This window comes from Rutilus rutilus (assembly GCF_951802725.1).
Source record: "Rutilus rutilus genome assembly, chromosome: 8".
NCBI lineage: Eukaryota > Metazoa > Chordata > Actinopteri > Cypriniformes > Leuciscidae > Rutilus > Rutilus rutilus.
Genome location: NC_140222.1, coordinates 11,207,961 through 11,234,914, shown reverse-complemented (window position 1 = coordinate 11,234,914; position 26,954 = coordinate 11,207,961). Strand labels below are relative to the sequence as shown.

Genomic DNA, 26,954 nt, shown 5'->3' with positions numbered 1-26,954 from the left:
GTTGTTTTAAACTGCGCTCTCTTACCGGTAGGCATGGCCTCCTAGGGCAGCGAAGCAAGTGCATTCTGGGAGTTGTTGTCTTTCATCCACATGAGCCAAAAATACATTTTCTGGCTTTTCTCAGTCTAGAAAGCTCCAAATTAAAAAAATTCTTCACATTTCTTCTACACAAATGACCTATTTTAAATACACATTCATCTTTCCAGAGGTGAAGTATCCCTTTAAAGGAAACCACAACAGCGTGTGCCGCTAGATGTTACGCAGTTGTCCACATCTGTCGCCATGGTTTCTATGGCAGTACAAGCAGAAACCAGGGATAATGTGGATATCACGTCATTGACAGGCGACAAGTTAAAAGGGACAGGCACTATTTAAAATTGTGAATTTCTCTGAATTTACAAATTCTTGGAAACATTTTGGATAATGGAAGTACACAATTGAAAGACATATATAACACTGTGCAAGTGGTTTTTGGATATTTTGATACAAAATTCTTACATATTGTACTTTTAAGGTGATTTAAATTATTTTTAATGTGATACCATTGTTGTGTCAGTATAAACTGCTGATCTACTGGGATTTTCACCTACAACCATCTCTAGGGTTTACAGAGAATGGTCTGAAAAAGAGAAAATATCCAGTGAACCGTGTTGATGTCAGAGGAGAATGGCCAGACTGGTTCAAACTGATAGAAAGGCAAGAGTCACCCATATAAACAATCGATACAACCGAGGTGAAGAGGAGCGTCTCTGAACGCACAACGCATCAAACCTTAAAACCAGGGTTGCCAATTTTGGGACTTTGGCTGGAGTGAGACTCTGTAAAACATCAGTGCGCACATGTAACCCTAACCCTAATTTTAAAAACATCAGTCCTTGTTTACTTATATAACCTAAACCCTGATTTATGGAAGAAAAAAAAGTTTTTTCAAAATGTACAATTCATTTATTGATTGCACTATAAAAAAAATAAAATAAAGATATAGGTGATTAAATAACAAACATGTAAAACAACAACATCAAAACAATAAAAAATCTCAAAACAAAAGGGACACATAATAGTTACTCCACCTCCCCAGGAAACCACAACACAAGTTTCACACATTAGGCCTGTTGTATCCTATGCCACAGTGGCAGTGTTGGCCTGCTTCACTACATCTGCAGGAGGCTGATCTGAAGCAGGGTTCAATCCGTTCATGAACGTTCATTGCGCCTGTCACGTGACAAATGAACGAAAGACTCGGAAAGTAATTATTTATGTTCCCTGTAAATTATTTTTGACTGCATTATAATGATTTATTAATTCAGAATATGATAAAGACTGTGTAGGTGGATGTGTCCAGGGAATTTGGCTGTTAAAAGTATAACATTTAAAGCCCCTTAAATGAACGAAATGACTCGAAAAAAGATTAATTAATTTTAATGAACGAGATCGAACAAACGAGTGAGTAAAATGATCAGAACTTTCCATCACTCACAGGGTGCCATCAAGAGACAGTCTGTTCCTGGTGTCAGTCTTGTTTAGGCCAATAACTGAAAAGGTTCGCTCAGCATCCGCATTTGAGTGTGGCAGGCTCAACACAATCTGGGCAACCTTTGATCATTTTTTTGATCATCACACAAAATGGGGGGAAAAGTTTTCGCACTTTAAAAAAAAGCAAAAATGTTTTTCACAATTTTAATCACATTTCCTGTATTTACATACCTTTAGGGACTATGGTGATACAAAATCCAGGAAATAATTAAGTTGATTATAATGATAAATTCTGCCAAAAAGAATATAGTAGGCTACTAAACTATGTATAAGAAAAATATGTCTTTCTTACTTTATTGTTTAATAGGGGCCAATTGCAAGACATGAGAGAATCATTTTATAAAGTAAAAAATGTTCACCATTAATGTTTTGTGTGCAAATAAAATTTAAATAATGTGAGACTCAATTTCCACTGTAATATAGAAAGACAGTATATTTTAAACAATTGTTTAATGCCATTTTTTTTAAAAAGAATGAAGTATCACTCTAGCTACTGATGTCTCCATGAAAATGATTTTTTACTTTTGAAAATTATAACAACTTTTAATATAAGTGAACTTAAAACTTTCCTCATATAAACCCAAAAATAAATGTAATATTTACATGTGCCCTTCCTGTCTAACAGGTATGAAATATACAGAAATTGAATTTGGTTATCAAACAGTCCGCACTGCATAAATTATTAATTAAATGAGATCCTTATTAAAGCTGCAAGCGTTCTTTAGTCAAGAGCAGTTAGTGATTTTCTCTGTTCCCTTTGTTCTTTGGTTATTACTGACTACAGAATTAGTGGCTGCTGTCACTTTAAAATCTGCCGCTGCTGACAGGCTCTCAAGCATCTCATTTTCTCAATTACTCTTGTTCATTTACGACTTTATGTAACTAATTTAAGACTGCTTATTGTTATGAGGATACTCGACAAAACTGACATTTTGGCATATGTTATTGTTTGTTCAAGTGCGAAAGAGAACTGCCCAGCAAAACTGATTCTGTTGCGCTGTCTGTGCGCTCGATACTGGCGCGAGTCTTTCTGTTGAGATTCAGTTTAACACTGACAGACAATTAAGCAGGATATGATCTATAAAGGGAGTGACATCAAGAATAGCATTAACTTTTGTATATCAAATCTTGACTGCTTGATTTTTATTATTATTTTGTTGAAAAATCTAACTATATTATCAGCCAACTTCTTATAAGTTGGATATATAAGTGTGTCCAACTTTATTTGCACAGAGCAAAAATAGCAAATCTCTCCTGCTTGATTGCCTGTATCGTCACAAAACTATATTATCACCCAGCTGGTCAGCTCTAATCTGATTAATGTGATTGTGACTATAAGGCATGAATATATTATAAACATTAACATCATGATTTACTGTAAAGCTGCATTGTTTTAAAGAGCTGAGAGGAAATTCAGCGGTTCCTGTGAAAGCGATCACACCGCTGGTCTGGTTCTTGAAGTCTGATCATCTTCTCTTGGCGATCAGCGCATACACCACATGATCCTCCTCTTTATCATTCTGTCAAAAACACAATATATAATAATAAATGCATGGATGTCCTTGAAATCATGTTACAATATAAAACCAGCCTTAAGTGTGCATGTCACAGTACTTCCATAGGCCTGAGTGTGAGAGACTCACATTGTTTCTTTACTTTTGTTTCCTTATGCCTTTTTAATGTTTGCATGAGATGCTTTAAACATGTATTCCAATACAAATGGCATATAGATAGAATTGTTGATTTTCTCTGTTTCCCAAAAGAATCACAAAAGCACGTACAATATGATTTGGACTGTGATGTCATCAACTGACAGGAAATACTTCATCAGAGGCTCATTATAAACACTGGAAATATTAACGTTGATCTGATGGTAGAATGAGTGTTGTCAGTATTACTGCATATGTTTCCCACATTGAATGTTGATCTTTATACATATTTAATATGATGCTGTTTTGTGTTTTTGTCTGTATAGTGATCTATCACACACTGGCACACTCACTGCTGAAATCATCAGTGTTGGGCAAGTTACTTCGAAACTGTAATGCGTTATTTATTACTTGTTACTGTCATTTCAAAGTAATTCGTTACATTACAATATTACTGTATTTAAAATGTAAGGCATTACACTACTATTGCATTACTTTTAAGTTACTCTCACCAAAATAACTGCAAATATGGATTTGGCAATCTAAATGTAGCGTATGATGCTCAATTAGCTCATTACACATCCAGTAGAAGGTGATGTGGTATCCGACTGAGCTTGGCCCATAATAAATTTTACCATGATGTACTATAGTACATACCATGGTATACCATAGTAGTCCATGCATCTAACCATGGTACATACTATATAGTACTTCAGATATTATCATGGTACCATGGTACATTGCATGGTACTGTAGATGTTACTATGGTACATAGTATGGTACCTCAGATTTACCATGGCACCTACCATGGTACATACCATAGTACCTCAGATATTATCATGGTACCATGATAATATCTGAAGTACTATACTGTACAGTATGTTACTATGGTACATAGTATGGTACCTCAGATTTACCATGGTATATGCCCTAGTACCTCAGATATAACCATGGTACATTCTGCCGTACATATTACCATGGTACATACTACCTCAGATATAACCATGGTACCTCAAATATTACCATGGTACTTTGCATGGACGCATGGTACAGACATCTTTTTACTTTAAGCCCGGGGTAAACTTTAGGCTTAAACTTTAGCAAAAATAAAAATAACTAATGAATAATAACTAAGCCAAATATTTTTATTTTATTTTAATTATTATTGTGAGTGACTGCAGTAGTGTGGGCATAGGCCATTTGGTCTCCAAAATCAGTTTTAAATGTATAATTTAATATTAATGAGATTTTTATTCAAGTAATGTTCTAATTCTAGATGTTTGTAAATGCTGCATGATTTTGACGTGGTTTAATCAATGGCCGTGCGCGTGAACTTTGAACATTCATGTCGTTTTCAAACCATAGACTGTAAAAAGTTTCAAACACTGGAGCGGCCGCGGCGCAGAGTTGCCATGGAAACGGCGCTGGACCACTGCGACTGGTAAGCAGGAAACTCCCTCTCTCGCTGTTGAGAATGTACTATCCGCTGCAGGCTCACTTATCTCGGCTCTGTCTGATTAACGTACAGGAAGTGAAACATTTTGCGCGGACGTTTCTCCTCTGCTGATCTCGCGGTGATTTTGGCGAATTTGTATGAAGAAAAAAAAACTACCACTTTATTCCAGGTTAACTAACAATGCTTGTAACGCGCGTTACTGACATTTGTACCGAGTAAAATATTACTTTTTTCCCCCCTGTAATGCCTTACATTACCGCGTTACAGCAAAAAGCAATGCATTACAGTAATTAATTACTTTTGTAACGCGTTACTCCCAACACTGGAAATCATACACAGACATGAATTAGTGATAAATGATCTTATGATGGCCTCATTGATCTGAGCTTATGCTCCTCAGTTTATGAGTGAAAAAAGCATTATTTATGGATAATGTTGGCATTGTTCACTCAACAGATCAATGTTCCATGAATCCCATATTTGCCAATAATAGCATATAGCATATTTTTGGAGGCCGGTCATTTTTGACCAGGAACATCACAAGTGTTAGCCTAAAAATCTAGACGCACCCTAGCGGCAGCAAAATGTATTTGCAGCCAGGGTAGTCTAGCAACTCTCCATTGACTTTCGAGCTGCAAAAACCTAAATTGGGTCAGGCCAATCACATCGTGTATAGAGTAGGCGGGGCGGGCTTAACATATGACGACAGAGTTGCGACGGTTACCTGCCACTTAAAAACAAAGAAGAGCTGCTGCTGGAGAACAGTCTTTCGAATCGGCTTTGGCCGCGACTCTGGAGGACTTGGAGTTAAAGGTCCCATATTATGCCCCTTTTCACAAGATGTAAAATAAGTAGGCCTATCTGATGTCCCCAGAGTATGTATGTGAAGTTTCAGCTCAAAATACCCAACAGATCATTTTTTACAGCATGTTTAAATTGTCATTTTTTGGGGCACAGAAAAACGCACTGTTTTAGTGTGTGCCCTTTAAATGCAAATGAGCTGCTGCTGGATGACCCAGGGGCGGAGCTTCATGAGCTCGAGCTCAGTCTCTCAGGACAATTTCATCTCATGGAATGATGATAATATCAGAAACTCTCAGTAACGGTGTCTCGGACAATAATGCCTACAGAGTCAGAGTGCTGTATAGAGATGAAACAGGTATAGTTTAGTAGTTTAATTACGGTTATTATAACGTATTTGTCATCTGCTTGTAGGCTATGTATCCATTATTTATTAATAGCCTACAAGTCTGCTGTCTGAATGATGATCAAACATGTACTGATGAGTTTAATAAAGTTTATTGTACATCACACAAAAGATGAAGCGTCAGTTTTACTTCAGAAAATCACAGTAAGAGCTGAGTAAACACAGTAAGTTATTAGAAGTGCGCAAGTAGCCAGTAGAGTTGAGGGAGTATTCCTGTGGGCGGAGGTTAGTCAAAAAACGGTTCTAGTGACGTCATTAAAGAAGGAAGTAGAGGGATGTAGTCCAAACGAGCCGTTCACTGTAGTCGACTTCTGTTAAATAAAATATCTCGCTTGGCATTGAACTTTGAGCTTTATAATTTTACAGATATTATTTATGCTCTAACAGCAACATTACACACTAACTAAAGTTTGAAACATGGGATCACGAAGAACGGGACCTTTAAGTTTTTCTTTGAGAAAAGAGCAAAGAACGGCACTTAAGTCATTCTTTAAAAAAGGAAGATGTGTTCGTAGTTTTGCCGGCCAGATACGGCAAAAGTTGAATCTCAACTAGCTCCGCTGTTGGGAAAACGCTCTGGTTGGTTGAAGCGCTGTCCTATTGCGTGCAGAGGGAATTTGAAAGACAGCCGTTTATCCCGCCCCTCGGATTGAGCTGTGTCTATGGTGAGTTTCCAGACCTAACATCTTGATGTAGGTCTGGCTTGCCAGGCTACACAAGTGTATAAAGAACAAAAATTATCACATTTTTGTGGGGAAGATAGTATACCCTGTGTGAGCAAAGTCAGTAAGTTTAGTTCAATGCGATAACGTTAAAGAGCATTTTCACGAAAAAGAAAATTATCTCCAGGTCAAAATTACCACAACGCAACATGAGGGTTAAAAGGAACTATTAAAGTATATTATTATTTGGTATAAAAATGACTACCTTTACAAACTCAATAGCGTTTATAATTTAACACTTGCCTTCTTGAACAGTTTTTCTACATTTCTTGCAGATGCAGAAGATCCCGACGACTGCAACAATAATCAGAGATCCAGCAGAGATCAACACTATCAGAGACACTGAGACTGGAACTATATAGAGAGAGAGAGGAACAGTTAGAGACAGGAAGACCAAGATCATGCCAACTAAATAAATAATAATAAATTCGAGCACAATGGACAAAAAATTTTAGATTGTTTCGAGGATGAAGCTTTTATCTGCCCTTGTGACCACTGATTTAACTAGAACTCAAGAAATATTACGTTTATGGTGGGCAGGACGGTTATGAGGTCTTTAGATAAAATATTCAAAAGCAAAATAATCAATTGCTGATGGAGATGAGAATCCTTAATGCTTCATGCGAAAGCTGGATGATCCAGAAACAAGACCAAAGTAAGATTGAGGAAATATGAGCTGGAGAAGAATATTGCGTGTGCCGTGAACGACAAGATGAAACAACAAGCCAGTCATTAAGGAAATCAAACCAGAAACTCAAAGCACAAATGATGAAACTGCATTTGTCTGTACTTTGTTACTTTCAAAGGAAATATCAGTGGAAAAGGTGATCATGATTGGGAAGATTGAGGATAAAGGTGCAGCATACATATCAATAATTCATATAACAGAGATGTTTATGTTGAGTAAAAACAAAAGAAGGAACATAGTTCAACAATTATGAATCAATGTAAATTTTTAAGCAATAAAATGCTGAGCATTTGTTTTATCACCAATCATAGAAACCAGTGCTGTGGTACCTGTACATGTGTGACAGAGTGTGTTGATGTCCAGATGTGTGGTCTGGTTGCTGATGGGATTGTTCAGCACACAGCTGTAGGTGTTTTTATCCTGATATTCCACCTCCAGAGGTAGAGAGAGACTGATGCTGAGATCACACACACTGATGCTGGACAATACACTGATTCCTTTGTACCAGGAGAGAGTCGCATCACACACATTCAACACTGATGAACACACCAATGAACATGATGATGATGATGATGATGAACAGTGTGAAGAGTTACTGACGATGACAGGAACAGGCAGGCGAGCTGAGAAAGATTAGAATAATTCACACTGTGTAATGTTTCTGATTGAATCTGTGTATTATGTGATGATTTGTGAGGAAAGATCTAAATCCAAATGAGATCTTACAGTAATTTATCTGCTCTTTTTCAGAGTATATTTTATCTGGAAATAACTAATACAAATCCATCATATTAGCCTACCCTTTATGAAAAGCAGAGCATAAACTAAATCAGTAAAACAATGATATAAAAACACTTACCGAACCGTTGCCACAAACACAAGCTGAACAAAACACCAACATGAAGCATTTTCATTGAGCACTGTAACATTATAATGTTAATCACTGACAGAAGTGTGATATTAATATAGTGTGTGCGTGTGTGTGTGTGTGTGTGTGTGTGTGTGTGTGTGTGTGTCCTCCCCCATCAGGACCACCTAATCGTGACCACACACTAGATATTACTGTCTCAATACAGCATTTATTAAGACTCGCGTAATACAACATTCTGTAACAGGCAGTTATTAAAATGATCATACATTTGTAGAATTTTATCTTTTATTTCTTATGCAGTCATTCTTTCTGAGACAGTGTCTCTGTATGTGTGTATACACACCAGAAGTGTCATGAATAAATATATATCTTCATTTATAATGCTCAGCGTGTGTGAAATATGAGTCAATGAGTGATGCGTGACTGTAGAATCCTGTATTATCTGTGACTATATGACTGTTTCACAAACTTCAGTCTCTATAAAGCTGTTTTTGTGAAAAGGAAGTCTGATGGTGAGGTTCATAATATCAGGAGAGGAAATAAAGATGTCAGATGTCTTTATCAGATGTCTTTATCAAATGTATTTATCCACAAACATCTGACACACACATCAGTGTGCCTAACAATAACACACACTCATCAGGTCAAACTACATTTCTTAAATAAATGAGACCACAGAGGTTTCACTTTGACACAAACTGAGCTGCTGGTGTCGCATTCACTGAATTGTGTGCATTCTCTGAGCTAGAAAAAAACATGCGCTGTGGTTTTCTATGTTTTCTGTGTTTTTTAAAAAAAAAAAGCTTTTAAATTTGCTTACCTTGTAATGAGTTCTAAACATCGATTGCGATCATGCTTTGTCTTTCTCGCTGAAGCTGGATTTAGGCTACATATGCTTTCTATAGCAAATACATTCATGGGGCCCTATCTTGCACCCAGCGCAATTGACTTTGTACACCGACGCATGTATCATTCCTATTTTGCACCCGCGCAAAGCGCGCTTTTCCCTCCACAGAAGCACGTCGCTAAACTAGGGAATGAACTTGCGCTCCCTGGGCGGTTCAGCGCAAAAAAGGAGGCGTGTTCCGGCGCAAACGTTCCTTCATGCTATTTTGCAGGTTTAGAAAACAATTGCGCCACTAACCAGGAAAAAATAGTTTAAAGTCAGTGGCGCGTTGCGCATGTTATTTATATGCTATATTAAGGGTGCATGCTTGGCCATAATCAACGTGTGCACAACGCGCATACACTTTGATTCTCTCATCTACACAGAAGCAGCAGTTTTAATTTTTGCAAATCATACATTATTACGATAGATAGATAGATAGATAGATAGATAGATAGATAGATAGATAGATAGATAGATAGATAGACAATTTATTATAAAAGCATACATCTAGCTTACACATTTACCCAAATTATCATACGCCTTTTTAACCGAAGTTAATTTGGGTGGGTTTCTCCATCCCCAAACGTCCCTGACGAGAACGTCGGTCTCCTTGGCTGTGAACCGCTCCTGGCGCGCGCCTGGCAAATCCGCCGTTATGATAGGAATCCGCTTTAGAACAAGCGCGCCTGCTCTTAAAGGGAATGTGAGATGACGCTCTGATTGGTTTATTTCACGTTACGCCCAAACCACACCTATGAATAATGAAGCTCTTCAGACCAACCCATTTTAGATTTGCGCCTGGCGCAAGAGTCATTTATCCCGCCGGGAAACTAGCAACAGCGCCAAGACCCGCCCACAAAGTTACTTGCGCTTTGCGTTTTGACACTTGCGTTCCAGATCGTTAAAATAGGGCCCATGGTGTCTGAGTTCTAGAATGGGTCTGAGACTGCCATCCTTCTTTAGAACGAGGAAGTAACGGCTGTAGAAGCCCGACTTGCTTTGAGAAAAGGGGACTGGTTCGACAGCTCCCTTTTTTTTTTACAGTTTCGACACTTCTGTGCGAAGAACGTGGGCTACACCCTTTTTCACTGTCGTCTCGACCACGGCTGAAAAGCGCGGCGGTCTGCGAGCGAACTGTAGCGAATAACCTCATTTTATTATGTTCAACACCCATTCTGATATCCCGGGGATAGCCTCTGAAGGGAGTGGATTGGAATCCACTGCTGCTTCAATGTATATGTAATGAGTGATTATAATCAAGGTATTAATCAATACTTTTCCTTCTAAATATCAAATGAGTTGAATGACTTCTCTGGAGATTTTACTTTGTTATAGACGTTACTGTACCAGTGTGATTACTGAAATGTTCTTTTCATGTATTCTTTAATGTCTGTATTTGATATTTGAATGCAGTAACATTGCTTGCCCAGCTTCCAGAAATTAAATAGGGACTGGTTTTGTGTTTTTAGAAAGGTCTTCAACATGTTAAAACACATAGGGGTCATTGAAGTTTATAGTTTAAGGGACCATTTGTCAGTTAAAGCCTATATTTTCCATTTAGACTAAAGTGTCCTATCCTGAGAGAAAGAACTTGTTATCTTAATGTTTTGAGACGAGACTCCTGTTTATAGTTAGAGCCTGGCCAAATCCAACCTTGGAAAAGATGTGTGTCGGTGTGTGTGTTAGTCTTCTTGCTTACAGGTTAAGGAACCACTGGCATTATTGGAGATTGACATAGTTGTTGTTCGAGACATGCTGGCACCCAGCAACCCAAATCTGCGACCTGGAAGGTCACGACGTGCCTGACTTCAGGGTCTGAGAGTCAGCGGCATAATCTACGGAGATATGCTTCTGTCTATCTGTATATGTGTGGAAAATAACTATGTTTATCAATTTCTAAGCCAATCAGAATCATTCAATGACGTAGCTTAGACCTTGGAAATCGTATAACTGCTGTGATCTTTGTAACTGTAAGGGGGGCGGCCTACGAACTCCTGTGTGAGTCTTGAAGCTGAACTTCTGCTGATGAAACTGCAAACTATCTTCAGTAAAACTTTTCTTCTATTTTTTTTATAATTCTGACTCCGGGTCTTCTTTCAAACATCTGGTCCTTGGGTCCTAAACTGTATACCCCTAACACCTCCCAGGCTTTGGCCCGCATAGCAAGGGGTTGCATACAAACTGGAGACGGGCCACTGCGAGACAGGGACCCGGCCGTCCAGCCGCATTGTGTGTTTGCTGCTGTGTGAACAGTGCTCATGTATAGGGGCGCGGGCACCCTTTAATACAATTCCAGCGTGAGCTGGAGGAAAAACTGATCGGGGAACAGTTTTTGTGTGTAGAGGTGCGTTCTGTACAATGGGCACACAATCTACGCTTATTATCTCTCCCGCGCTAGTTGGGGGGAGAGTTAACACTTTGTTGGCAGTGTTTATGTGTAGGGATGCACACTTCATAGTGGGCACACGCACTACATTTTTTACACTTCCAGCATGAGCTGGGGGAAAACTTGGGACTGTGGGAACAGTGCTTGTCTGTAGGGGTGCGTACTTTAGTGGACACGTGACCTACATGACAGACAGATTTTGTGACTGTGGGAACAGTGCTTTTGTGCAGGGGTGCGTATACAGCAGGCGCTATATTTATGTGACTTCCAGCCTGAGCTGGGGAAATATTTGAAACTGTGGTAACAGTGCTTGTGTGTAGGGGTGCACGCATAGTCGCGGGCACGTGACCTACAAGTGACACAGACAGAAAAGAGCTCCATATTGAGCTTTATTTGCGTCACCGGCGTCTGTTTGCAGGTGAGCATGTTTTGTAACAGGCCCATAGACTGCAACATCGACGTTTCCAGCCACCTGAGAAGAGTACTGGGGAATGTGGAACACCTTATATTTGCAGGGGAGCATATATTGCTGGGATTACATGGGAAGCGGGGTCAAAGTTGAGCCCGACCAACCCCGTCTTCGGACTCTGCCAAAGAGAGTGAGTCACGCTGGGGCTGTGCCGGTGTGATCTCGTTTACTTTGGTGAAAATATTCAGCACCGCCGAGATTCGAAGTTGGGTCTCTGGCGTAAAATTTTCAGATTACACCACTGAGCCACAGAAGGGGCTAATAAATACTCGAACCCCACCATCTGAACGGGGGGGTGCGAGGGGCGGGTTCGCTTTCTGTACGTAAGGCCGCGAGCTCTAGACGAGAGCAGCATAATTTTTATCTGCTGCCAGACGCCACACTGAAATAACGTAAATTTTTGGCAAACGTGAGCAGATAAGAGAGCGTCATGTGAGTCACACAGAGGGCAAGGTCGGCGTGGCTTCATATGTTTAAAACGCTCATAATACTCGAGCCCCGCCATATAAACGGGTGGGCGCGAGGGGCAGGTTCGCTTTCTGTACGTAAGAAAGCTGGCTGCGAGCGGCATAAATTTTATCTGCAGCCAGAGCCGGGATTCGAACACAGGTCTCTGGCGTGAAAGCCTTAGATTTCGCAACTGAACCACAGGGGAGAATGACAAAAGCTTTCAGTTGCGTGAGCACATAAGAGAGCATCCCGCGGAGAGCAGAGTCATATGTTTTAAACGCTCATAAATACTCAAGCCCCGCCATATAAACAGGAGGGCGTGAGGGGCGTGCATGTATTAAAACAAGCTAATTTGCTGCAATATTGATATTTCCAGCTGCCTGCTAAGAGGGAACTAAGAAATGTGAGAAATGAAGGTTGGTGCGGCCTCGGCGGGACTAAAACACTCTTTCCTCCTTTCAGGGCGCAAGGGCGGGGTAGCTTTCTTGAACGTAAAGAAAGCTAGCCCCGGGCAGCTCGCTACTGTCCGCTCTGACATCCCTTGTGAACGGCGCAGGTGCTGATCCACTGACGGCTTTTCGACGGCGGCGTGGAGCTTATTCCGGAGATCAGTGAAGTGGAGATTCGCTGAAGTAAAAATCTAGATTATATGGCTTGGGATGGATGCTTTATAGCCTTCGGCCGCACCCATTCTGGCGGGCTCTGACATGCTAGGGTGCGAAGTGTCCTCATTGGTTCGCGCGTCTGAGCCACCTCGCCATAGGTTCGTGCAGTTGCCGCAGCACAGCCATTGACCGCTGTTGTATTACAAATTTATTAAATGTTTAATTAATTATTAATTAATGATTTTAGCTGCTCAGCAAAGTTGCAATTCTTGTTTTCTCCATTGTAAGTTAAATGAGTCAGATCACTGAAATTCACCTTTTGTTCTGCAAATAGCTTGCGGAGCCCCTGGCTCAGATGTTGAATCATTAGGCTGATGGGATTAGTGTCTATGCAATTTGAATGAGAGTGTTATGCTGATTGGGCCTGTTTCTCTTGAGCAAGTCAGATAACCTGCCTATCCGGTTTTCACTTGATAGAATCAAATCATCCCTCTGCTTTGTTTGAATTTTGTCTCCGCCTCTATGTAATCCCTCCCACTTGGAATGTATATATCTACAATGCATACGGTATTAGGTTAGACTTGATGAACTACAGACTTGGAAGAATAAATCTCTTCTGCTTATAAGATCCATCTCAAGTCTCCTGGTCTTGCTTCGATGAAGGAATAAAGTTTCCAACACCGCTCTCGCCGTTCATCTGTGTATGCTGTGCAGCTGCACTGCATTTTAAAGATTTGGCTTCAATATTCTCGAGAAAAGGAGTTTTCCCATAGCGTAAACTAGCTTACGCCATACGAGAGACCTCTCGAAAGGGAACTAGACACACCCTAGCGGCAGCAAAATTGATTTTGCAGCCAGGGCAGTCTAGCAACTCTCCGTTGATTTTCGAGCTGCAAAAACCTAAACTGGGTCAGGCCAATCACATCGTGTATAGAGTAGGCGGGGCAGGCTTAACACAATGCGACAGAGTTGCAACGGTTCCCTGCTACTTGAAAACAAAGAATGGCGGCTGCTGCTGGAGAACAGCGGTCTTTTGAATCGGCTTTGGCCGCGACTCTTGAGGACTTAAGTTTTTCTTTGAGATAAGAGCAAAGAAAAACACTTAAGTCATTCTTAAAAAAGGAAGATGTATTTGTAGTTTTGCCGGCCAGATATGGCAAAAGTTGAATCTATCAACTAACGTTAGCTCCGCTGTTGGGAAAACGCTCTGGTTGGTTGAAGCGCTGTCCTATTGCATGCAGAGGGAATTTGAAAGACAGCCGTTTATCCCGCCCCTCGGATTGAGCCGTGTCTATGGCGAGTTGCCAGACCTAACATCTTGACAAAAAGCCGTAGTTAACTGACAAGCTGAGCCAAATCGCATTAATTATCGCTGGCGATACGTCCGCGATTTTAATGCGATTTGGCTCAGCTTGTCAGTTAACTACGGCTTTTTGTAGTAAATGCCGCTCCATCTGAAAGCAGGTGATGGCGATTTACTACTAATCAAGGAACCGGCTTTACTGACGAGATGCGCATAACAATCTCACGATTTAAATCGCCCAGCCCTATGCAGACATATGTTTTATTATTATTTTATTTATTATTTTGTTTTCTCTGAGGGACGAAAAAAATAAAGAATTGCGTCGATGGGTGCTGACGTCACATGCGCGCCAGCTCATTGAATAGAGAGATGTGAGCCACATGTGTGCCTATCATTAATCTAATCCATAGTCGTCAATATATTTTTCTAAATGGATGTCTGAACTGTTTTATTGCATTAGGTAAGTCACAATTGTATCATGTTTTCATAAATAATATTGAAGGGTTGTGTTTGTTCATTTAAGAAAATGTGGATGGTAATGGTGTTCATAATTGAGTGTAAAGTGTGCAATAGAACACATGTAAAGCATTTATGCTGTAGTAGTATACTTGTTAAAACCAGTTTGTACATTTATGTAATGGGAATAATTTTGTTAGTTTAAAAGTTATTAATGTTAAATGCATTTCATGAATGTAGTGAATGGAGTTTTTCATGGTAACTGTTCCAGCAAACTTTTATTTGTTCAATAATTAAATCGGTTATATAAGTCAAAACAATTACTTTAAACATTCTCAATGCAATTTTTATTTTGCTCTGCAACCAGGAAAATGTGTATTTTTATTTATAATTAACATTTTGAGTTTGGTCTGTGAGTGACGTCATTGATAATGGACCGGTCGCGCCTGCTCTCTCAGAACAGCCTGTGACTGGAGAGAGTCAGGTATGTCTGTGCAGTGCTCTTCATTTAAGAGTAAAATATACGGTATAAAGTGATGTTCGAAGTCAATATTTATCATAGAAATGTCATGAAACCGAAACAAGTTGATATATTCACTTTTCTGAGTACAGTTTGATGCATTTTCGGAGTTTTATGAACGCACGTGTTTGTTTGATGTTGCCGCCCGCGCGCCAAACTAGAGTGCGGGTTTTTCCCTGTAAATACATTTCTTGAAATATAATTTTGGTGGATTGAGTCTGTAGAAATGTTGTTTTGTATATTGAATGTCTGTAACTTTAGTTTGGATGCTAGAATGTATGTTTATAGCCATATGTGTGACCTGTATTAGATGAATTGCAGTTTCTGTAATGGAGGACAGTACTTAATGTGTCTTTTCTCATACATCCTTCAGCTGAGAGAGAGAGTTAACCTGAAGGCGTGTGTGTTAATTGTTTGTCCTCTTGTCAATAAACTGCAGGTATGTTTAACAACAATAAGAAAAAAAAAAAAAAAAACACTATACGATCTAACAAATTGAGACATTTTGGGCTAAAAACTTAATGTAATAATATGTACTTTTAATGGAATTTTATTTCTTTAATTTGATTTTTTTGAATGTGAATTTCCATAAATAAGACAGAGAAATTGATTGTTGTAAAACAATACTTTATTGTATAAAACGCAGAACAGCCTGTGACTGGAGAGAGTCAGCTGAGAGAGAGAGTGAACCTGAAGGCATGTGTGTTAATTGTCTGCCCTCTTGTCAATAAACTGCAGACGTGGTCCACCGAAGCCAGTGGTGTCGTGGGGGTTTTCTTGTGGTGTGAGACGAGATCCACTACATGAACTTGATTTGAACAAATGCCTTTACAACTTGTGTGTGCAAAATTCAGAATTAAATGAATGTGCAGCAATCTTTACAAATAGAGAGTCTGTAGGCCTAATATACTGTTTTAAACTATACTGCCATTAAAAAAGCGCATTTAGTTTCATAATTGTTAAATAAATGTTATTTTTTTTCCATCTGCCTATGATGATTATGAAAAGTGAACAGCATGAGTAGAGAGACATGGAGTGGGTCAGACATAATTTTGACCTCTTCATTAAGTTTTGTTTTGTAGAAAACCTTTCTTTAAAGTGAATTTCGTTTAGTATAAATTGTATTTTAATTTTAATTTTTTTTTTCTTTAAACAATTGCCTTGATTGAATAAATAAGCAAATATAGCAGACAATATAATCATGGAGGCGCCTGTGCGGTCACTTGCATTGTACGTTAACTGGAGCGCATCTAATCCTCAAATACACAAAGCTTGAAATGTCTTTAAATGAAATAATTCAAAACAAAAAGAATTAGGCTACTCCTTTATGTAATCCATTATGTGCATTTCTCTCTATAGGTGCGTTTACTACGAATATGGCAATCATCAACTTCATCTCTGGCGCAGACACTGACAGAAAAAACTATTTTATTAATAAAAACAGTGCACGCGTCCCCGGATTTACAAATGCACATCTTGCTTGTTGCACGCACATATATTATGTCGAAATAACGAGATATTATGTTGAAATAACATTATTATTAAGTCTTTTTGAATATTTGATTGAATGCTGAATTTTACGCTTGTTCAATTTAATAAAATTATAACTTTAATTGTGATCATTAAAATAATTGAATATTAAATAATTAGTGGCCTAGATTTGCTCATTTATTAATTGTATATATATATATATATATATACCAGGGACGTGCGGTCAGGGTAGGCAGTGCCTCACCAAAGGAAATGTTGACATTACATTTATTAATTCCAATAACTTTATTGATTCACCACATCATTAATTGCATTTATTTTATTCCAAATATTAATTTTTGTAACAAAAATTTTCAGGAATAGGCCTACACATATAATATACTCATTTTGCCATTGTTTGCTCCTAAAACCATTGTTTCATGCAGGAAATGCAAGGCCATGGCCATTGAGGCAGAGGTTAGCAGTGCCTCTTTGGTCCATAGAACGTAGTTTACGTAGGTTTGCGCATGCGCAGTCAGTTCTCATGCTGTCTTGAATTATCAACATTGAGGCAGAGACCGAGCTTGCTTCATGTCACATGATCCACTCGCTCTCACTCAATCCGCGCTTCCCGATCTAGCGGGGCCTAGCGTTGGCTGTCAACAGGCCCGGGGTGGGTAATCGGGAGAATTCCCGGTGGGCCGCTTCACTTTTGGGCCGGTCGAGGATTTTCTTTTTTCACATTTGTCACGTTAGTTACATTAGGCTCCGCAGCGCGCAGCCTCTGCATGGGTTGTACCATGTAAGGGAGTTATCCCCTCCCCTCCTATAGAGTTGGTTGGGTCCATAGCGATCTTTTCCAAAACGTTTTCTCAGGAGTAGGCTACCGCGGCACCGCCGGCGCCTACCGATAGCTGGGCCGGCCCGGTAGCTATGCGTCAGGGAGGATGGATGGGAGGAAGAGGCCAGGAGGTATGGAAGCTTGTTTCCGCCACAGAATAAAACATTTTAAAAGATAATTGCGACTTTTTATCTCACAATTGCGAGTTTACATCTCGCAATTCTGTCATTATTTCTCAGAATTGCATGAAATAAAGTCGCAATTGCGTGTTATAAAGTCAGAATTGCGAGATATAAAGTCAGAATTGAGTGAAATAAAGTCGCAATTGAATAAAGTCAGAATTGCAAGATATAAAGTCAGACTCAGAATTGTGTGAAATAAAGTGGCAATTGCTTCTTATAAAGTCTAAGTGAATTATTATTTAACCTTTACATTATTTGTTGAACCATGGCATTAATACAAACTACAATAGTGTCTAGGCTGCTTGTCGGTTTGCTGACACCGCGCCGCCTCCCTCTCTTAACGTTACTGTGTCCCGCACAAAACATTTGTTTGTTGTATAAGTCATAAGATAGATGTGTCCATTAATTTGATTATTAGATTTGATTGTGCATTAGCCTCACATATGACTGACTTTGCTGTATGCAGGCAGCGATGTGATGATGCCTGATATGAACTTGGGTTGCTACATTAACTGAATGAATATATAAACATATATGCCACATTGATAGGTCACAGCCTACCCATGACAAGATTTCACCGCACGTTACTGATATATATACATATACATATACATATGTGTGTGTGTGCCCTCAGCACATGCGTTAAAAATTATCTGGCGCCGCCCCTGACTGCAAGAAACAGTTTGCAAGAAACTTTTTAACTGCAAGAAACTACAGCGTTGGCTGTTGTTGTCTACTGGCTATTTAAATCTAGTGGGTTTAGAGTCTTGTGCATGGTCTCGTTGTTGCAAATACAATGACACTGGTAGTGAAGATTCTGTCTGACCAATCAGTGATCTGCAGTGTTTTCACGTCACATTTTAGTATCGGTACGGTACGCTTGGAACCTCAACAGAGGTGGTACCATTTAAAGTGAGCCGAAGCGAGCTGTACCGTACCATGCAGTGGAAATGCGCCATAAGTGAGCCGTACCGAGCCGTACCATACCATGCAGTGGAAATGCGCCATAAGTGAGCCGTACCGAGCCGTACCGTACCATGCAGTGGAAAAGCGACAAAGCGTGCCGTACCAAACCGAGCCGTACCGTACCATGCAGTGGAAAAGCGCCAAAGCGTGCCGTACCGAACCGAGCCGTACCGTACCATGCAGTGGAAAAGCGCCAAAGCGTGCCGTACCGAACCGAGCCGTACCGTACCATGCAGTGGAAAAGCGTCATTAGTGATGTGACATTTGAATCGAGGTGTCGGAGCTTGTGTCGAGAAAAAATGGCGTGCCAGATGAAGCCGCGATTCGAGGCTTGTGTTGTTAACTTGAAAATCACGTGACTAATGATAAACAAGGCCTCGGTTTGTGTGGATACGTCATCGGTTCGGTCTGGGTGTTGCTTCCGGAAAAAAGGGGTCCGAAACTCGCGCCACCTTGTGTGTGTTGTCAGACGTAGTAGAAGCAGTTTTAGCAGTGTCAGAGAGTCAGAGAGAGTTAGAGAACTCCCATTGTCATTGTCGTCATTGTGTCATATATGTGTTAGGGCTGTATATTATATCAGGTTAGAATATTTATAGTATATTGATATTAATTATAGTAGGCCTAGCAATATTATAGTCTTGTTATATTAATTAAATTGGATTATTTGGATTGCCCTTTTTGATTTGTTTGCTTTTTGTGACCTCTTCCTGTCAGGATACGAATTCACAGGATCCAGTAGCGAATAATAAAGAAGTTTATTGTAAACAGCAATATGAATTAACAGGACAGCTGGTGAAAACTATGGTCGACAATAGTTCCTTGGCAGCGCAGGACTGCAGTGGGCTGAACATCAATTCCTGGACAGATGCGGGTGACTGAAGTGAAGAACGAATCCTCAACAGGCATAACAATGGCTGACAGAGAGACGTAGGATATCCGAGCCCGATCTCACGGGAAAACGTACAAATTCTACGAGGTGGCTTATTCGTACGAATTCATAAGATTTTTTGCAAAATCGTACATCCATCCATCCATCCATCCATCCATCCATCCATTTTCTACCGCTTATCCGGGGCCGGGTCGCGGGGGCAGCAGTCTAAGCATGGATGCCCAGACTTCCCTCTCCCTCGACACTTCCTCCAGCTCTTCCGGGGGGACACCGAGGCGTTCCCAGGCCAGCTGGGAGACATAGTCTCTCCAGCGTGTCCTAGGTCTTCCCCGGGGTCTCCTCCCGGTGGGACATGCCCGGAACGCCTTCCCAGGAAGGCGTCCAGGAGGCATCCGGAAAAGATGCCCGAGCCACCTCAACTGACCCCTCTCGATGTGGAGGAGCAGCGGCTCTACTCTGAGCTCCTCCCGAGTGACCGAGCTTCTCACCCTATCTCTAAGGGAGCGCCCAGCCACCCTGCGGAGAAAGCTCATTTCGGCCGCTTGTATCCGGGATCTTGTCCTTTCGGTCATGACCCAAAGCTCATGACCATAGGTGAGAGTAGGAACGTAGATTGACCAGTAAATCGAGAGCTTCGCCTTGCGGCTCAGCTCCTTCTTCACCACGACAGACCGGTACAGCGACCGCATTACTGCAGAAGCTGCACCGATCCGTCTGTCAATCTCCCGTTCCATCCTTCCCTCACTCGTGAACAAGACCCCGAGATACTTGAACTCCTCCACTTGAGGCAGGAACTCTCCACCAACCTGAAGCGGGCAAGCCACCCTTTTCCGACTGAGGACCATGGCCTCGGATTTGGAGGTGCTGATTCTCATCCCGGCCGCTTCACACTCGGCTGCAAACCGTCCCAGCGCATGCTGGAGGTCCTGGTTTGATGAGGCCAACACGACCACATCATCCGCAAAGAGCAGAGATGAAATCGTGTGGTCCCCAAACCTGACCCCCTCCGGCCCCTGGCTGCGCCTAGAAATTCTGTCCATGAAAATTATGAACAGAACCGGTGACAAAGGGCAGCCCTGCCGGAGTCCAACACGCACCGGGAACAAGTCTGACTTACTGCTGGCAATCCGAACCAAGCTCCTGCTCCGGTCGTACAGGGACCGGATAGCCCTTAGCAAAGGGCCCCGGACCCCATACTCCCGGAGCACCCTCCACAGGCTGCCGCGAGGGACACAGTCGAATGCCTTCTCCAAATCCACAAAGCACATGTGGATTGGTTGGGCAAACTCCCATGAACCCTCCAGCACCCTGTAGAGGGTATAGAGCTGATCCAGTGTTCCACGACCGGGACGAAAACCACACTGTTCCTCCTGAATCCGAGGTTCTACTATCGGCCGGATTCTCCTCTCCAGTACCCTGGCATAGACTTTCCCAGGGAGGCTGAGAAGTGTGATCCCCCTATAGTTGGAGCACACCCTCCAATCCCCCTTCTTGAAAAGAGGGACCACCACCCCGGTCTGCCAGTCCAAAGGTACTGTCCCCGACCGCCACGCGATGTTGCAGAGGCGTGTCAGCCAAGACAGCCCCACAACATCCAGAGACTTGAGGTACTCAGGGCGGATCTCATCCACCCCCGGTGCCTTGCCACCGAGGAGTTTCTTGACTACCTCGGTGACTTCAGCCCGGGTGATGGACGAGTCCGCCTCCGAGCCCTCAGCCTCTGCTTCCTCAATGGAAGACGTGACGGCGGGATTGATGGCGGGATTGAGGAGATCCTCGAAGTATTCCTTCCACCGTCCGGTGATATCCCCAGTCGAGGTCAACAGCTGCCCACCTCCACTGTAAACAGCATTGGTAGGGCACTGCTTCCCCCTCAAAATCGTACATATTTTACAAATTGGCCAATTCGTATGAATTCATACGAATGACCTACCCCTGACCCCGCCCCTAAACCTACCCATCACGTGGGTTTAGACAAATCGTACAAATTGTGAAATGATAAAATGATAAAGAACAAATGATAAAAAGTTGGCTAATTCGTACGACCTCACTCGTACGAATTAGTACGAATTAGCCAACTTTTTATCATTCGTACGAATTCGTACGAATTGGTCGTGAGATAGCGTGGGATTTCCGTGAGTAACTGGACGAGGAACTGCACAGAGAACATGAAGCAGACAGAGTACCAGCAAACAACGATCTGACACTGAACCTTCTTCTTCTTCTTCTTAAGCGTTTTTGGCAGTTGGCAAACCAGCTAAAAGGTGCTTTACCGCCACCTACTGAACTGGAGTGTGGAACAAAAGTCTAACTGAGAAAGAATTATATAAAAAAAAATATATATATTATCTTTATATTCGTTCTATTATACCTATCTCTTTAAGATATGAAATTAACTGTACATATGTTTCCCTCATTGCTTTCCCAAGTATATTTTCCAAAGTAAATTTTATTTTATATTTTTCAAATACTTCTCTTAATATTATTCTCTTATTTTCATATGCATGACATTCTATTATTACATGTTTTACTGATACAGGTTGGTTACAATGTGTACATAAACCATTTACGTGTTTACCTATTAAATGCAGAGTTTTATTGAGTCCTGTATGTCCAATTCTGAGACGAGTAATAACTGTATCCTCCCTCCGATTTTTACCCATTTCTCTTCCTTCACCTACTTTGCTTTGAATTTTATAAAACTGTCTTCCTGTATCACTAATATCCCAGTATTCCTGCCATATATTTTGTGCATGTACCTTTATGATAGTCTTGGCTTCAGCTTTACTTAACTTAATCTGAATATCTATCGTTTGAGATTTGAGAGATTGTTTTGCTAAAATATATACCTCTTTGTTTCCTTTCACACCTACATGCGCAGGAACCCAGACAAATGATACATTCTTACCATTATTATGTAATCTAAAGATAATTTGATACATTTAATTTAAGATGTCAAGTCTACATGATTTCCCAGATCCAATACTTATGAGAGCAGATAAACTATCAGATGCAACTACTACATTGTTTTTACTTCTTTGTTCTATCCATTGTAGACCTAATAGTATTGCTACCAATTCTACTGTATACACTGATAGGTAATCTGTTGTTCTCTTTTTTATATTTTCCTCACATTGTGGGATGCATACTGCAGCACCTGTGCAACCATTTTCAGGGTTCTTTGAACCATCTGTAAAGACAATTATTTTACTTTGCAACTCCATATAATTCTTAACTGTACACCAAACAGGCATAAGCTTCGATTTCTTTTTAATTTCTTCCTGTAATTGCAAATCAATTAATGGCATTATAAATTTCCATGGGGGAATTTCAGAGTATGGTACTGTTGGACAATATTGTATATTATGCAAACATGCCTTCCTTGCTTTTGCATCTCCTATCCATCCAAAACTCCTAAAATTTGATTTATTATGTTCCCAACACTCTTGTACTATTGTCTTTGTAGGATATAACTCATTATGTCCTTGTATGTTCACCCAGTATGCAAGCATAAGTTTAAGTCTTCTAATGCTTAGTGGCATCTCCCCAGTTTCAACCTGTAAAGCTGCTACTGGAGATGATTTAAATGCTCCACTACATATTCTGAGTGCTTGAACTTGTTCTATGTCTAATCTCTTTAAGTTTGTTTCTGATGCTGACATATAAGCTATACACCCATAGTCAAATGTTGACCTCATAAGAGCCCAGTATATCCTTCTCAATGAAGACCTCGTTACTCCCCAATCCAGTCCTGACAAGCAACGCAAGACATTATTAATTTTCTTACATTTTACTTTAATTGTATCAATTTGCTGTTTCCATGTCAGTTTTTCCATCAAAAAGAATCCCTAGAAATCTAATTACTCTAACTTGTTCAAGTTCTTGGTCGTTTAAATTTTATTACAATTTTCTTATGTTTCTTAGCAAAACAAATTACCTGTGATTTTGTTACTGATATTTTAAAACCGCACTTATGTGACCACTTTTCCACCGCAATAATTGCTGTCTGCATTTTCTTTTGCATATATTCTGCATTTCTTCCCCTTATCCAAAGGGCCCCATCATCATCTGCATATAATGATTTTCCTATATTATGATCAATTTCTTCAAAGATATCATTAATCATTATATTGAATAATAATGGACTGCATACACTACCTTGCGGTGTACCATTTTCTACCAGATGCATACCTGAAAATTCCTTTCCAACCCTTACTTCAATTGTCCTATTAAATAAAAAATCTAATATCCAATTAAAGCTGCAAGCAGCGATGAAAAGGGCCCTCGCACCCCTGCCACCGCCACCCGGTGCCTTTAGGAAAGGCCTTAAGATTACACTCACCAAATTTGAAGAGGATCATATCAAAACTCTAGGAGGAGTTCGTTAAAGTACAACATCAGGAAATGGCAAAAACTGGCCAAAATCTGAGAGGAAGTTCAAAATAGCTGACTTCCTGTTGTGTTTAGGGCTATGCTCCAAGAGACTTTTTTGTAGGTATTGGGTCATTACATGTATGTACCAAATTTCACACCTGTACGTGAAACCAGGAGCCGGGGCAAAATGTGGGGGCAATAATTTACCGAATTTGCCCCCCCCTCCCCCCGCAATTTTGAAAACCATATCACACGTAAATTTTCACCGCTTCTGAAGCGTGTGCAAAGTTTCATGAGTTTTCGAGCATGTTTAGACACTCTAAAAAGCGATTCACTTTGGAGAAGAAGAAGAATAAACGGAGCAAAAACAATAGGGTCCTCTCACCATCGGTGCTCGGGCCCTAATTATACATCCTACCCCCTATACCTAATTTATTTAATTTAATGAGGAGTCCCTCTTTCCATAGCATATCATATGCTTTTTCTATGTCAAAAAACACAGCTATTACACTCTTTATTTGTTTGAGCTTTCCTAATTTCTGATTCAAGACATAAAATAGCATCCATTGTACTTCTTCCTTTTCGGAATCCATTTTGATATTGTGAAAGCAAGTTATCCTTTTCTAAAATGTATGTAAGTCTATCTGTTACCATCCTTTCCATTGTCTTCCCTAACTGGGAGGTTAATGCTATTGGTCTATAGTTTAAGGGATTATCAGAATCTTTTTCAGGTTTTTAAAATTGGTACTATAACAGACTGCTTCCATACTGTAGGGATTTTTCCTGTATTCCATATTGTATTAAAAAGATTTAAAATTACCTCAAGCATACTATCCTCCATATTAGCCAACATTATATAACATATATCATCTTTCCCCAGAGAGGTTTTCTTTACATTTGAGACAGCTTTCTTTAATTCTAACATATTAAAAGGTAAATCACTATCATTGTCTATCATATTTATTTTGTCCATTATATTACGATTTTCCTTCATTGTATTAATTTGTTGCTGCTTAACCACATTTGATAAATTTTCAGAACTTTGGATCTTTACTAACACTTGTGCCAACATCTCTGCCTTTTCCATATCATCAATTGCTATTTTCCCATTTAATTTTAATACTGGTATTTCATAATTCCTTTTTATACCAGTCATTCTTTTAATCATTCTGCAAATTTCTGATAATTGTGTCTCTCTTCCTATTGTATAGCAATAATTTTTCCAATACATACGCTTAGCTGTTCTTATATTTTTTCGAACTACTGCTTGTGCTCTTTTGTATTGTATTAATATCTCCAGCGAATGATGTTTTTTCAATTGCCTAAAAACTTTATTTCTATCTTTAATTGCTTTCTTACCATTTTCATTCCACCAAGGAAGACTTTTTCTCTTTATTCCCTCTGTACTTTTTGAAATTTGCTTCCTCTGCTGACTGTTTAATTATTGTCATCAGATTTTCATTTAAATCATCCACCTCAACTATATGTCTTTTAAAAAGTTCTTCATATTTAATTTGATTAATTATTTAAAATTTATCCCAATCTGCTTTATTAAAATTCCATTTAGCTATTTTCCTTGATTCTGTCATGATCCTGGTTCTTCCTTTACTTTGTCTCCCCCCTCTGGTCACACACATTCACACACACATACACACACATTTACGCTCACACATCCCTGATTACTTCATTGGTCATTACGCACACACATCGCTTTCTTCCCAGGTGTTCTCTTTCATTACTTATTATCCTCATCATCAGTTCCACACCAGTCATCGCTTTCCCTAATTATCTTCCCTTTTTCTAGCCTTGTTTTCCCCTGTCTCTTTGACAGATTATTTCAGAAGTTATGCGTATATGGCAAGCCGTTTTAACATTTAATCATTTCAACCGACTAGTATCTATTTTCATGCTACTAGTACTTATTTTTTAGATACTAGTATGTATTCCATTAAGTACTAGTACTTATTCATTAGCTACTAGTGCTTTTTCTTTAGGTACTAGTGCCTATTCTTTAGATACTAGTGCTTATTCTTTAGGTACTAGTACTTATTCAATAGATACTAGTACTTATTCATTAGATACTAGTACCTATTAAATAGATACTAGTACTTATTCATTAGATACTAGTACTTATTCATTAGATACTAGTACTTATTCATAAGATACTAGTTCTTATTTATTAGATACTAGTACTTATTCATTAGTTACTAGTACTTATTATTAGATACTAGTACTTATTCATTTGATACTAGTACCTATTAAATAGATACTAGTACTTATTCATTAGATACTAGTACTTATTCATTAGATACTAGTACCTATTAAATAGATACTAGTACTTATTCATTAGATACTAGTACTTATTCATTAGATACTAGTACTTATTCATAAGATACTAGTTCTTATTTATTAGATACTAGTACTTATTAATTAGTTACTAGTACTTATTATTAGATACTAGTACTTATTCATTTGATACTAGTACCTATTAAATAGATACTAGTACTTATTCATTAGATACTAGTACTTATTCATTAGATACTAGTACTTATTCATTAGATACTAGTACCTATTAAATAGATACTAGTACTTATTCATTAGATACTAGTACTTATTCATAAGATACTAGTTCTTATTTATTAGATACTAGTACTTATTCATTAGTTACTAGTACTTATTATTAGATACTAGTACTTATTCATTTGATACTAGTACCTATTAAATAGATACTAGTACTTATTCATTAGATACTAGTACCTATTAAATAGATACTAGTACTTATTCATTAGATACTAGTACTTATTCATAAGATACTAGTTCTTATTTATTAGATACTAGTACTTATTCATTAGTTACTAGTACTTATTATTAGATACTAGTACTTATTCATTTGATACTAGTACCTATTAAATAGATACTAGTACTTATTCATTAGATACTAGTACCTATTAAATAGATACTAGTACTTATTCATTAGATACTAGTACTTATTCATAAGATACTAGTTCTTATTTATTAGATACTAGTA

At 39.4% G+C, this 26,954-nt stretch overlaps 1 protein-coding gene across 2 annotated transcripts in view; it reads right to left on the bottom strand.

The window, feature by feature from the left end:
* Positions 1 to 343: 343 nt before the first annotated feature.
* Positions 344 to 26,954, bottom strand: part of LOC311294953 (uncharacterized protein) — a 37,272-nt gene continuing 10,661 nt past the window's right edge. Inside the window, exons 3-5 of one of the 2 annotated variants that reach the window (XM_084416076.1) lie at positions 7,585 to 7,878; positions 6,811 to 6,921; positions 344 to 3,053 (exon numbers count right to left, since the gene is read on the bottom strand). In XM_084416076.1, coding sequence (XP_084272202.1) covers positions 3,049 to 3,053; positions 6,811 to 6,921; positions 7,585 to 7,878 — 410 coding nt within the window. In that variant the 3' untranslated portion in view covers positions 344 to 3,048. Of the gene's footprint in view, positions 3,054 to 3,073; positions 6,557 to 6,810; positions 6,922 to 7,584; positions 7,879 to 26,954 lie in introns of those variants that run through there. The other variant, XM_084416075.1, reaches the window with a different exon arrangement.